The sequence below is a fragment of the Nomascus leucogenys genome, chromosome 3 (assembly GCF_006542625.1).
Source record: "Nomascus leucogenys isolate Asia chromosome 3, Asia_NLE_v1, whole genome shotgun sequence".
Classification (NCBI taxonomy): Eukaryota; Metazoa; Chordata; class Mammalia; order Primates; family Hylobatidae; genus Nomascus; species Nomascus leucogenys.
In genome coordinates this window covers 75,065,293-75,080,543 of record NC_044383.1, presented here as the reverse complement: position 1 = coordinate 75,080,543, position 15,251 = coordinate 75,065,293, and the positions used below count along the sequence as shown (strand labels likewise).

At 38.3% G+C, this 15,251-nt stretch overlaps 1 protein-coding gene across 2 annotated transcripts in view; it reads left to right on the top strand.

The window, feature by feature from the left end:
- The window catches only part of RNGTT (RNA guanylyltransferase and 5'-phosphatase), a 362,014-nt gene that overhangs the window by 288,535 nt on the left and 58,228 nt on the right, over positions 1-15,251 (top strand). For both annotated transcript variants that reach the window (XM_003258324.3, XM_003258323.3), the window contains one exon: positions 3,931-3,997. In XM_003258324.3, coding sequence (XP_003258372.1) covers positions 3,931-3,997 — 67 coding nt within the window. The remainder of the gene's footprint in view (positions 1-3,930; positions 3,998-15,251) is intronic.

Below are 15,251 nucleotides of genomic sequence, written 5' to 3'. Positions count from 1 at the left end.
CTTTTCAGAATAGATATTGGTTAATGTTTGTGTTTGGAAAATTGAAAGCAAAATGGATATTAGTCTTGCCTATTCTTAACTTTTAAAGCTGTAATAGATTGTTTTTGTCCAACAGTACCTCCTTATTGCTACTTCCCAAAACATCCTCTTTGGTAGCCACAGTATAGAAGTATTTAGTTGCAAGCAAATATCTTAGAGTTGTTAGCATTTGTATAAAGGTTATGGTAATGTTCGCCTAACTTAAGGGTAAAACAATGACCTGGTACCAAGTGAGTCAGGGTTTCTATTTTAAAATATACATATAAATGTGTTTATTAGTGCTGAATTAATGCTTTACTCTGGGGATTTAAAATGTGTGATTGTTATATTGTATATAAGCACCGTACATGATGAAATGGTACATATTACTTGACAATAATTACGTATGCAATTTGTTAAAATAATTTTTGAAAGGTAAAAATATTTAAAGAAATCCATTTTAAAAGTGAGAATTTGTGTTCTCAAAGTATTATTTTATACATAGCAGGCCATTAAATTATGACACATGTTAAAATCCACTCAAATGAAGGTGGTAATATAATATATGGTAAGGGATAATGAATAAGAAAGAAGTATATGAATAAGGAAGAACAGTGTTTTTTAAAAGTGAAATATACATACATACATATATATGTGCCAGCTGATATATTTAAGAAATTTCTTATTTAAGGAAAGGTAGTTATTAGGCAAGTTGGAGGGAGGGACACACTAAATAGTATATTGGCAAACTTCCTGAAATGCATATGCATAGTAATTTAGAGGCATATTGATTTTTAAATGTCAGGCAGCTTTTATTCTTTTCCTTTTCTAGCATCTATTTGTATGAACAGTGACTGTTTCTGCTGCTAAAGGAGATTTTATCAAGCTTTCTGTGAATATTTGTTATATAGGAAATAAATTAAACTACTGCTATATATAACTAACATTCAATTTATGATACCAGCAATGATTTGGGAGCGATTTAAAGTTTTGTTGGTTAATTTCTTATTTGTCAAATGATGGGCTAAGAAATTCTCCATTTCTTAGATTAGGGGACATTTCCTATGTTTCCTATTTGAATCTACTAAACAAATGCCTTTAGTCGTGTTTGTAACCATCAACAGTATGTTTCAAATTATGATGTCATCACTAACATTCCAAATGTAAGAAAAACTTTTTGCGAAGTTGGCTTAATTCAGAATTGTATTTAGCAGCTATTAATATTCTCTTAGTGACCCTTTAATACCTCGTAGGCTTTTTTTTTTTTGAGATAGAGTTTTGCTCTTGTTGCCCAGGCTGGAGTGCAATGGCGTGATCTCGGCTCACTGCAGCCTCTGCCTCCTGAGTTCTCCTGAGTTCAAGTGATTCTTCTGCCTAAGCCTCCTGAGTAGCTGGGATTATAAGCATGTGCCACCACGCCCGGCTAATTTTTGTATTTTTAGTAGAGACGGGGTTTCTCCACGTTGGTCAGGCTGGTCTCAAACTCCCTACCTCAGGTGATCCCCCCTCCTCGGCTTCCCAAAGTGCTGGGATTACAGGTGTGAGCCACGATGCCTAGCCTATAGGCTCTTGTAGAACATAGGGGACAGGGGATATTCCCAGGAGACTAAATATCTACCTTATTTCATAGAATCTAAATTGCTTTGAGACTGCTTTCATGGTCTTAGTAGACCACGTCAGTGAAGGGTAATCACACAACTACCTCACAACAATCACCTGGTTATTATTATTATACCACCTAGCATCACAGACATTTCAATTTCAGAGAAGTTAAATTATAAATAAATGTATATCCTGAAATTGTTGAAGTAGGGTTTTGAAATCACTAACAGAATTTAAAAGAGATGATTACGATAATCTTGTGTTCTAATTTTCTATGATTATATCAATACGGCATGCCGAGAACTTTTTGATTGTTTTGAGTTTGCAGTTGTTGTTTAGTTTTTTTGTTTTGACTCTAGATACCACACAGTGTTCCATTCTCAGATTCATGCAATAGAATTTATAGCCATCCTAGAGATCATTAGAATTCTATTATGTTAAAAGGCCATTAACTTTTAATGTTGAGACTCAGAGAAGTGACGTTGCATAGTTCCTCTGGGCAAGGAATATGGGCAGTTTTTTTCTTCTTCTTTATGTGTAATCATGTTCAGACTGGAGTTGTATCCATTTATTCACAATGTCCATTATGTAAAGATTTGTGATAAAAGAAAGATGAGATATATCTACATTTAGGTCGGTTAAACACAAGAATATTTAATTATGGGCCAGGTGCGGTGGCTCACGCCTGTAATCCCAGCACTTTGGGAAGCCGAGGCAGGTGGATCACAAGGTCAGGAGATCGAGACCATCCTGGCTAACATGGTGAAACCCGCCTCTACTAAAAAATACAAAAAATTAGCCAGGCGTGGTGGCACGCACCTGTAGTCCCAGCTACTCGGGAGGCTGAGGCAGGAGAATGGTGTGAACCCAGGAGGCGGAGCTTGCAGTGAGCCGAGATCACGCCACTGCACTCCAGCCTGGGCGACAGAGCGAGACTCCGTCTCAAAAAAAAAAAAAAAAAGAATATTTAATTATGTCCTTCCTATACCCTGTACCACTACCAGTTCCCTACATACTCCACAAGCACAGTTATAATGATAGTATTTCTTCATTCACAATGTTTCATTGCATTTAAGAGTGATGGGCATATTAGAACTGTGGGAGTAAGAAGGAAGGGATAATGCAGAGACCATAACCATTACCGTTTTTTTATATTAGACCTCTATTTGGTTTGATTTTTATTTTCATGTTTATTGTTTTATAAGAAGTAAGCACATCTTTTAATATGATTCCATATTGCATACAAAATAAAATATATGCCATTTGAAATTCTTCATGGTTAATTGGAAACTTCTTTTGAGTTCTCATCTCCAACTAAATTATTCCTTACTCCATCCATACTTGTACCCTCTTTATCTCAAATCTTTTTCTCAGGACATTGTTTAAGTTTCTCCCTTTGTGTTACCCACTCTTTGAGGTTAATCCCAAATCCCATCTATTCAAACTTTTCCAGATCCCTTCATAGCAAATACCTTTATTCCACTGCTTTCCAATGGTGAGTTTCTCTGTTATACCTCTTATTGGAGGGTACCTTTTGTTAAGGTTATAGGTATTTGTCAGGTTTTCCTGTTAGATTTTGGTACTGATATATTTAGGTTTATATTATCTCCTGTACAGTGCATAGTGGTGGTGCATCATCATACAGGTCTTCATCCTTGTTATCTTCACGTTGAGTAGGCTGAGAAGGAGGAGGAAGAGGGGTTAGTCTTGCTGTCTCGGTGGTGGCAGAGGCAGAAGAGGTGGAAGGGGAGGCAGGAGAGGCAGGCACACTCAGTGTAACTTTTATTGAAAAACTATCCCTGTATAAGTGGACTCATGCTGTTCAAACTTGTGTTATTCAAGGGCCCTCTGTAATTTTGTTAGAATTACTAATATATTAGAGTGTTCTACATTTAAGTTTTCATTCTCAACATTTTACTGATTATTATTATTATTTGAGACGGGGTCTCGTTATATTGCCCATACTAAAGGGAGTGGTTATTCACAGGTGCAGTCATAGCACACTACAACCTCGGACTCCTGGAGTCAAGCAATCCTCCTGCTTCAGTCTGTCGAGTAACTAGGACTATAGGCACACACAACCACACTTGGCTTCCATTATTTTCTGAAATATAAAATTATGTATTTTCTGGTTACTATCTCATAGCGTGAAAGACAAGAATAATTACAGAGTTATTACTTTTCTCACAGCATCCATCTAATATATTTTATAGTGTATCTGTATTATATCTATTATTCAAATTTTGATAATTATACAACCTTACTCATAAGAAGGAGTATTTTATAAATAATGCTTTTTTTTCTTTGTAGGTTACTTCCTCAAAATGTTGGCCTTCTGTATGTTGGAGGTTATGAAAGACCCTTTGCACAAATCAAGGTATGTTTGTTCATTTTCAGTGTACCTTTCCTGGATGTTGTCTTATCTAGAATCCATCAAAAACTTGCTAATAATAATCAACATATAAAAATATTTTGTCCCAGCACTTTGGGAGGCCAAGACAGGTGGATCACTTGAGCCCAGGAGGTTGAGACCATGGTGGGAACCCTGTCTCTACAAAAAAAAATTTTTTTTGTAATTAGCCAAGTTCAGTGGCATGTGCCTATAGTCCCAGCTCCTCTGGAGGCTGAGGTGGGAAGATCACTTGAGCCCAGGAGTTTGAGGCTGCAGTGATCACACCACTGTACTCCAGCCCGGGCGACAGAGTGAGACCCTGTCTTAAAAAAAAAAAAAAAAAAAAAAAAAAAATGTGAATGTGAAGTGATAATTTTGTTAGCTTTTGCATATTTCTGCTGAAGAAATCTTTCAGCTTTTCAAAGGAATTGATTATTTTAATATTCTTGCCATAGTAAAATTGACTTTGACCGAAACAGTTCAGTGATTCATTTAGAAGAGTACATTTAGAGATTAATCTTTGAGATCATCCCTTTTGCCATTAAAAAAATGTTTACAAGTCAGGTACAGTGGCTCATGCCTGCACTCCCAGTGCTTTGTGAGGCCTAGGTGGGAGGGTCAGGGCTGGAAGATTGCTTGAGCCCAGAAGTTCGAGACGAGCCTGGGCAACATAGTGAAACCTCATCTCTACAAAATAGTAAAAAAAAAATTTCGCTGGGCATGGCAGTTGTCCCAGCTTCTTGGAAGGCTGAGGCAAGAGGATCGCCTGAACCTGGGAGGTCAAGGTTGCAATGAGCCATGATCACACCGCTGCACTCCAGCCTGGGCGCCAGAGTGAGACTCTGCCTTGAAAAACAAAAATGTTTTTAACAGCTTTATTGAGATCTAATTGAAAAACGATAAACTGTACAATTTGATAAATTACGACATACTTGTAGTTGTGAAAACATCACTGCAATCAAGATAATTAACATTCATCACTTCAAAAAGTTTCCCTGTGCCCCTTTGAAATTTCCCCCTCCTGCCCTTCCTTTTTTTTCCCCTGGTCTCCAGGCAACCACTAATCTGATTTTTGTTATTATAGATTAATTTGCATTTTCTAGAGCTTTATATAAGTGAAATCATATAGTGTATATTCACTTTCTCTCTTTTTTGTCTTCGTTCACTCAGCATAATTATTTTGAGATTCGTCCACATTATTGCACTTATCACTAGTTTATTATTTTTTATTGCCAAGTATCAGGTTGGTGTAAAAGTAATTGTGTTTTTTTGCCATTAGTAGTTTCCATTCTATGGCTATAGCACAGTTTGATTATCCTTTCACCTGCTGATGGGCATTTGCGTTGTTTCTAGTTTTGGGCTATTACTTATTATAAGTAATAGCTTATTATTTATTATAAATAAAGCTGCTGTGAGCATTTGTGTACGAGTTTTGCATAGACTTACGCTTTTCTTTCTCTTGGGTAAATATCTAGGAGGGGAATGGCTGGGTCACGTGGTAGTTGTATTACATTTCCGTAATGACTGAGATTCTTTTCATGTACTTTTTTCCCATCTGAATCTAGTGAAATGGATGTTCAAATCTTGTCTAGTGAAGTATTTCTTCAAATCTTGTTATTTTAAAATTGTGTTTTTTGTTTTCTTACTGAGTTTTGAACATTTTTTATATCTTCTGGATATAAGTCCTTTATCAGATTTGTGATTTGCAGTTATGTTCTCCCAGCTATAGGTTGTCTTTTCATCTCTTAACAGCGTCCTCAAAGAGCAGTTCTTAGTATTGATGAAGTTCAGTTGATTTTTCTTTCATGGCTCATACTTTTGTTGTTGTATCTAAGAAATATTTTCCTAACCCAAAGTCACAAAGATTTTTCTCCTATGTATTCTGCTAGAAGTTTTATACTTTTAAGTTTTACATTTAGGTTTATTGTCCATTTGAGGTAATTTTTATGGAAGAGTCAAGTATGGATTGATGTTCTTTTTCTTTTTCATCTTTTTTTTTTCCAGAATGTTACTCTCAAATATATTTTTTTTCCAGACATGTGGATATATAGATGTTCCAAAACCACTTTCAAAAAGAATAAAGACCTTACAGCTTTGTTGAAAATCAGTTGATCCGTATATGTGTGAATCTATTTCTGGACTCTTCCATTCCATTGACCTATGTGTTTATTCTTCTACCAATAACCACACTATATTGATTACTGTAACTTTATAACAAATCATGAAGTCAAGTACTATAAATCCTTTTTCTATGTTGTTTGGCTAATCTAGGTTCCTTTCATTTCCATATGAATTTTTATAATCATCTTGTCAGTTTCTATAAAAATTCCTGTTCAGATTGTGATTGGGATTGTGTTGAATGTATAGATCAGTTTGCAGAGAACTGAAATTTTAACAGTATCGAATATTCCAATTCATTAAGGCCACATCGCTCTCTAGTTATTTAGGTCTCTCAGCAATATTTCATTGCTTTCCGTATATCGGTCTTAGACATTTTTCAAGAAAATTTATCTATTTTGTATTTTTTATGCTATTATAAAAGTTTTCTTTTAAATTTTTTTTTACTCACCCTGACATTTGGGCAGGATTTAATTTTAATTTCTGATTGTTTAATGGTAGTTGCTAGTCTGTAAAAAGCTGATTGATTTTTTTTTTCTTTTCATGTATTGGCTTTAAACTCTACAATCTTACACTCAATTATTAGTTTGGTAGCTTTTATGCAGATTTCATAGGATTATCTACATAAATGATTGTTCTCTACTAATAAGGACAGTTCTCCTTTCTGATCTTGATGCCTTTTATTGCTTTTCCTTTTTTTAAATTTTCTTTTTTATAGAGACAGGATCTTGCTCTGTTGGCCAGGTTGGTCTTGAACCCCTGGCCTCAAGCAATCCTCCCACCTTGGCCTCCCAAAGTAGTAGGATTACAGGCATGAGCCACCACCCCTGGCCTGCTTTTTCTTTATTGCACTTACTAAATCCTACAATACAGAGTTGAATAGAAATGGCAAGAACAGACATACTTGTCTTGCTTCTTATCTTAGTGGGAATGCATTATTTAACCTTTTATCAAAAGTTGTTTTTATAGTAATATTAGTTGAGGGTTGGTTAATTGATTCCATTAAGCTTTGTTATAAGGAATGAAAAAATATTACCATTCAAGGCAATTTATAAAAAGGAAAGAGTTGAGACACTCAGTTTTGTTTTTGTAACTTTCTGTTAATGTTTTCTGAGAAACCTATAATTTTTTTTTTTTTTCTTCTGAGACAGAGTCTCACTCTGTCACCCAGGCTGGAGTGCAGTGGCACAATCTCGGCTCACTGCAACCTCTGCCTCCCGAGTTCAAGTGATTCTCCTGCCTCAGCCTCCCGAGTAGCTGAGATTACAGGCTCGCACCACCACGCCTGGCTAATTTTTTGAATTTTTAGTAGAGCTGTGGTTTTGCCATGTTGGCCAGGCTGGTCTTGAACTCCTGACCTCAGGCAGTCCGCCCACTTCAGCCTCCCAAAGTACTGGGATTACAGGCATGAGCCACTGCACCTGGCCAGAAGCCAATACATTTGTTTTGTGATTTTTTTGTTGTTGTTACATAGTTTTCTGATTTTTTTTTCACATTTGTTTCTTGGCTCCATGTGTTATTTTTCTTCTATCCATTTGAGAGTTTTGAGTTAAAACTCCTTTCCACCTGCTTATATAACATATTTTTATGTTTTGAAAAATAAGGATTTTTCAGAGTAGACTAAGGCTAAGTAGAATATGCAAGATACTTAATACTGAAGATGTTCAGTCATAATATCAACATCTTTTTTTTGAGACAGAGTCTCACTCTGTTACCCAAGCTGGAGTGCAGTGGCACAATCATAACTCACTGCAGCTCACTGCAGCGTTGGCCTCTCAGGCTCAGGTGATCCTCTCACCTGAGTCTCCCCAGTAGCTGGAACTACAGGTGCATGCTACATGCCTGGCTAATTTTTTGTGGAGATGGGGTTTCACTATGTTGTCCAGGCTGGTCTCAAACTCTTGGACTCAAGTGATCCACCCATCTCAGCCTCCAAAAGTGCTGGGATTACAGGTGTGAGCCACTATGCCTGGCCACCACAATATCAACATTTTTAAATGAAAAATCTTCTTAGTTACCTTAGCATTAGCACCTCTTTAAATAACTCCATTAATTTAACTTAAATCTAAACATTCTCTAAAGTTCATCATTAGGATCTTAAATTATGGAACCTCCTGACTTTTCTAGTTCCTTAAATAATGACAAGTATTCAAGTACATTTTTGTCTTCCATTTTTAGTATCCCTATAACATGAGGGGAATTGGCAAGATTCTCTTCATAAATCCCCCTCACTATCCCATTCACCGAATTCAGCAGTATAGCCAGGAATCCTAATAGGTTTCAGCAGGAACATTTCTGACAGCTCAATATTTTTCTGTCCAATGATTTGGAAAATCCTGTTTCTCTTTATTAGAGCTGAAGTAACTAAAAAGAGAGAGGCTTATCTGATATATTTCAGTAAGGAGAGAATTTTTTGTGTGCGTGGTGTGAGTTACATGGTGTCTCAAAAGCACAGTCTCAGAGTTATGTGTATCGGAATGGTAGTTGCCCTACCACTCACCTGATTTATTAACATAACATTTTCTTTATCTGCGCATTTCCTAACAAGCTCAGTGACAAAAGTCAATCTTTTGTCAATCCTTTATCCCTGGATAATCAGCCCTGTAGAAAAAAGTTCATGATTTTAGGGTGTCCTTTTCCTTTGATGATGTTGTGGGAAAGGTTTCTTTCATTCACTGTGAAAAGATTCTTATCCTTATTAATTGTTGAAGTTCTTTCATAATTCCTATGGCTCCACCAAATTACATGCATATTAATTAGAATGTAAGTTAATTGGATAACAATTTAAAAATCATAGTTCAAATGTTTGACATTAGATTATAAAAGTAAGGTTCATTTCCTATGTTGGCTTGTACCTGACTTGTGAATATGAAATACCAGTATTTGTTATGTTCACTTTTTTCCCATTAAGCTAATGTAATGATAATATGGTATGTCATAAATATGAGATATAACCTTTTAAAAATGGAGACTGCTTTGCTTTTCTTAAGAACATATTGGTTGTTGATTTTTAAAATTAAATCAGGATACGAAATTATTCACTTGATCTTGGAGGAAAAGACATTCTCATTCATTAACATCACAGGACTTAAGTTCCTCAGTGTGGGTGGCTTGGTGTTGGAGGCAGTGTTTGCCAGAGATATTTTACAACTGTATTTCTAAAAACGAGCTCCATTTTATAAAGGTCAGAAAGAGAAAAGAAAGAACACACAAAAAAATAGATATTTGGCCACATGTTAAATGAATTCAGAAATTTGCTATAGCATGCCAATAAGTATCTGTACATCTGTACTATTAATATTAAATATATAAAATGGAGCATTACAATTATTCCTATAGCTGAACACACACACACTCTTCAATTATTTACTATCTTTTAGTTTTAGTTTTCTATCTAAGCCCTACATAAAGACATAAATATGTGTAAACTTGGGACTTCAGCATAGTCTTAGACTGGTGCATCTTCATGCTAGTTTCAGATTTCATTGTGGTTAGGGGAAGTTATTTCAACTTTGTTTTGAAAAATTATTATTAATTCAATAGGTTTTGGGAAACAGGTGGTGTTTAGTTACATAGATAAGTTCTTTAGTGGTGATTTCTGAGATTTTGGTGGACCCCATCACCAGAGCAGTGTACACTGTACCCAATGTGTAGTCTTTTATCCCTCACCCCCATCCCACACTTCCCCCTGAGTCCCCAAAGTCCATTATATCATTCTTATGGCTTTACATTCTCATAGCTTAGCTCCTACTTATGAGTGAGAACATACAGTGTTTGGTTTTCCATTCCTGAGTTACTTCACTTAGAGTAATGGTCTCCAACTTCATCCAGGTTGCTGCAAATGCCATTATTTTGTTCCTTTTTATAGCTGAGTAGTATTTCATCATATACATATATATATGGAGCATTACATTTATATATATATATATACACATATATATGTGTATATATATATGTGTGTGTGTCTGTGTGTATATATATACACATTTTCTCCTACTCTGTGGGTTGTCTGTTAACTCTGTTATTTCTTTTGTTGTACAGAAACTTTTTAGTTTAATTAAGTTCCATCTATTTATTTTTATTTTTGTTGCATTTGCTTTTGGGTTCCTGGTCATGAACTCTACCTAAACCAAGGTCTAGAAGAGTTTTTCCAGTGTTATTTTTTAGAATTTTTATGGTTTCAGGTCTTAAATTTAAGTCTTTAATCTGTCTTGAGTTGATTTTTTTATAAGGTGAGAGATAAGGATCCAGTTTCATTTTTCTACATGTGGCTTGCCAATTATCCCAGCACCGTTTGTTGAAATAGGTGAATCTCAGCACTTTTTCCCACTTTATTTTCATTTGCTTTGTCAAAGATCAGTTGGCTGTTACAGGTTCTCTGGTCTGTTCCATTGGTCTACCTGCCTGTTTTTCTACCAGTACCATGCTGTTTTGGTAACTGTATCCTTGTAGTATCGCTTGCCTTTGGGTAATGTGATGCCTCCAGATTTGTTCTTTTTGCTTAGGCTTGCTTTGGCTTTGCAGGCTCTTTTTTTTTATTCCATATGACTTTTAGGATCGGTTTTTCTAGTTCTGTGAAGAATGATGATGGTATTTTTATGGGAATTGCATTGAATTTATAGATTGCTTTTGGTGGTATGGTCATTTTCACAGTATTGGTTCTACTCATCTATGATCATGGGATGTGTTTCCATTTGTTTTTGTCATCTGTGATTTCTTTCAGCGATGTTTTTTAGTTTTCCTTGTAGAGGTCTTTCACCTCCTTTGTTAGGTTTATTCCTAAGTATTTTATTTTATTTGCAGCTGTTTTAAAAGGGTTGACTTCTTTATTTGATTCTCAGCTTGGTCGCTGTTGGTGTATAGCAGTGCTACTGATTTGTGTACATTAATTTTGTATCCTGAAACTTTACTGAATTCATTTATCAGATCTAGGAGCTTTTTGGATAAGTCTTTAGGGTTTTCTAGGTATACAATCATATCATCAGCAAAAAGTGACAGTTTGACTTCCTCTTTACTGATTTGGATGCCCTTTATTTATTTCTGTCTGATTGCCCTGGCTAGGACTTCCATTACTGTGATGAATAGAAGTGGTGAGAGTGGGCATCATTGTCTTATTCCAGTTCTCAGGGGGAATGTTTTCAACTTTTCCCTGTTCAGTATAATGTTGGCTGTGGGTTTGTCATTGGTGGCTTTTAGTACCTTAAGGTGTAGCAGGAACAGTCGCAGACAAAACCTCTCAGACACTGGTTTTATGAAGGAAGAGGCTTTAATCAGCTGGGAGCATTGGTAGACTCACATCTCAAGATCTGAGCTCCCCAAAGTAAAGATTCTTGTCCCTTTTAAGAGCTTACAACTCTGAGGGGTCCACATGAAAGGGTCATGATACACTGTGCAAGTGGGGGCTACGTGACTGAGAGCTACATGCATCAGTGATGGGGGGCTAGCAGAACAGAACAGAAAGTTTCACGAGTCTTCCTCATACAATGTCTGGAATCTATGGATAACACAAGCGGTTAGGTCAGGAGTTGATCTTTAACTACCAGGCCTGGTTCTTGGCACTTAGCCATCTGGCCATTGATCTCACTTCTGCTTCTTTTTTTAACTTTTTGCTTTCTCATGAAATAGGAGACAGTGGGAGAGGTGGTCACCTTCCTTATTCCCCCCTTTTAGAGTCTCGCTTATTAGTGGGAATTTTCACGTTCATCCTCACTATCTAGGTCTTTTTGCGAGACAGACTGATAGTGATTCATGTAGTACACTTGTGCTGAACTATTTTGGTGAATTAAAGTAGTGACAAAGCTTCTCATTATTTGAAGGAGCAAAGGCAGCAAGCAGAGGAGCAACAAGCAGTTTCCTATTACTGTTATTACCCCTATTATAAGAGTTTTAAATCCTCCTAATGCTGGGAACCATTTTCCAAATACAGACCCAGGATCAAATCCATGCCAAACCTGTACAGGCATATGTGCTAGCTTTGTCATGTCTTTGACGATGTTTTCGAGTACTTGCCCTTGGTCATCTATATGCAGACAGCAATTGGTCAGGTTGAATTTTCCACAGACTCCTCCTTCTGCTGCTAGCAAGTAGTCTAGGGCCAACCTATTTTGATAAATAGCATTTCTCATCTGGGTTTCTTGCCAGGCTAGAACAGTCAAAGCTCTGCCAGTTTCATTAGTGATTATTTTTAAGACAGCTTGTAACCTATAATCCGGTTGAGCATGTAAATGGAGGTTCGGTATCCCCACGAACCATCTTGTGCCCATGTGGCCGGCCCATAGTACTATATGATTCTTTCACGGGACCACTCATCATCTTTCCAATTGCCTATGGCTATGCTTCTGTTTTCTCAGGAAGCATAGACAGGGAAGCCTAGGAGCTCATCACCTGTTTTTATGGGCAGCAAGAAAAAGGATGGCTTAATGGTGTCAATGACACAACTGCCTGCCCATTGGTCAGGTAGCTTGGCATAGGCTCTATGTCCACATATCCAGTATAGTCTAGCTGGAGCCATCCAGTCCCAGTGAGACTGTGGATGGGCCCAAACGGTTTGCAACTTAGTAAACTTACTAAATGGGTTCTTCTCAATATGGTTTAGACCCCACCAGGTGACTGTTCTTGTTGTGCCGTTATACAGCTTTTGCCCTAGGCAACTGAGCTTCCTACGGGGATGGTGAAGTCTCTTCCTTCTCTAGCTAGGCAGTATTGCCCAATAATTGAGGTTTTTAAGACCCAAAAGTTACCAGTGTGGGCCTTCTGGACTGGAATTATATCAGAAACTGGATCCATGGGCACTAATTCTCAGGCCTCCCAAGGCCATTGGTCTCCCATAGTAGTTCCCCTGCATACATAACAGGAAGTAACGTTGAGGGAATGGGCTATATTTTCTGCTAACTGCAGGAACAAATTTTTTGTCTTCCCTGGGAGTTCTGGTATTGGCACATTTAGTTCATCATAAAAGGTCTGGAAGACTGGTTGGGGGAGCGCTTGTGGATCTCTCCTTGGATTAAAAGGTTGACTCGGGGGTCAAGCCCAGTTCCATCAGTTCCTAGGTTTACATTTTCCCCTGTCTTCCAGTGGGGATCCTGGGGGTTAGTAATTATTAATTCTAATGGGTTACAGTTACCGGAGGTGTAAGATGAATTACTTTTTCCTTTTTGTAGGCGAACAGGGTCTTTTTCATCCTTTTCCATGTGGCCCGAATGACATAGGACCAATAACTACATTCAGTAATACCATGTAGTCCTAATTCATGACAAATGTACTTATTTTCTGCCATATATAGCTTTTTTTTTTTTCCCAACTGAGAGAACCACATCCCATCCCTAGCTTGTTACTATTAATGACTGCACAGGCATCAAATCTTAAGGTGACTTGTTTGGGAACTCCTTTTTCTTCTGTTCTGGTTATTACTTGTATCTTTCATGAGTCCCCACCAGTCCTCAGTTCTTAATCTTATTTCAAAAACTGTGGTCATAGGAGGCTCAGACGGGTTGTGACACACATCAGGTTGGTCATTCCCTGGGCTACACACATTATACTGAGTGGCATTATATAAGCAGGTCCCTTTCAAAATTCCTAGACATTCATAATAACTATAAAACAGAAAGGTTATTTTAACTTGTTGCCCTACCCCTGTAACCTGATGAATACACTGGGCACAGTCCTCCATGTGGGGAAAATCAGCTGAAGTTCTTATTGAACAAGTCCAAATTTTGAGAAAAATGAGTCCCACGATGAGTTTCCTTATGCTTCAGCTGTGCATAGACCAGTCAGCTTCCGGGTGTGACTGGAGCAGGGCTTGTTGTCTTTTTCAGAGTCACTTTGTAGGGATTGTCCGGGCTTGGTCTCACCTCCCAGGTCTCAGGTGCTGTGGGTTTCACGTGGGTGTGGTGGATCCATGTCGGAATTCCTTCTACCTTCATGGTGGTGGGAGTGGTCAGGATGACGGTCTAGGGTCCTTTCCACCGTGGCCACAAAGGGGCTATGTTCCAGTCTTTGATCCACACTCGATCACCTGGGGAGAAAGGGTAAACTGGGGAGAATAAGCTAATGGGGCATCTCTCATTTACCCAGGCTGAAATTGTTTGTGTAACTTTTCCTAAAGCCTGTAGCTGTCATTGCAGCTCAATTTCTCCTAGCTCCTGAGGAGTGCCTGGAAGTCCTCGTAATATGGGAGGGGGTCTATGATACAATATCTCATAAGGGGAATATCCTGTTCTTTTAGAAGGAGTACACCTGATTTTAAACAATACCGTGGGGAGAGCCTGTACCCACTTTAATGCCGTTTCTTGACACAGTTTCCCTAAGCTATTTTTTGTAGTCCGATTCATTCACTCCACCTTTCCGGAACTCCAAGGTTGGTAGGTGGCATGCAGTTTCCATGTGATCCCCAATACCTTTGCTGTCTTCTGTACCAAGTCAGCCACAAATGCCGGCCCGTTGTCCGAGCCGATCTGTAAGGGCAGTCCAAACCTAGGGATGAGATCTCGAAGAAGCACACGGGTTACTTCACAAGCTTTCTCAGTTCGTGTTGGATAAGCCTCTACCCACCCAGAGTATGTACACACTAGAACCAGCAGATATTTGTTACCTCCACATTTGGGCATCTCAGTGAAGTCTACTTGGAGATCTTCAAAGGGGGCTGCTCCATAAGCTTGTATGCTGGGCAGCATGGTTGGACCCTGCCTAGCATTGTGCTGCTGGCAGGTGACACATTGCTGTTACTGTTTTGGCAAGGGCTGACAGACATGAAATGTAGAAGTACCAGCCTAACAACTTTTCAAGTGACTCTTGGCCTAGATGGGTGGTCTCATGCACAGCCAGCACAACTGCGGCCCCTAGTAGCTGTGGCACGGCTACTCTTCCGTCTGGTAACCAGATCCATCCCTTTATCACTTGCCCCACTTCTGCCTGGAAAAAGTCTCTTTCCTCTTTAGAATAAGTAAGCACTAGATCCGGTGCCTGAGAGAGCAGAGGGGCCGTGACTGATGCTCGGTAGGGGGTGGATGCTGCTCTGCGAGCATCGGAGTCTGCTCGAGAATTCCCTAAGGCAACAGAAGTGGTGACTCACTGATGTCCTTTACAATGCATTACTGCCACCCTCCTAGGCTTCCATACTGCT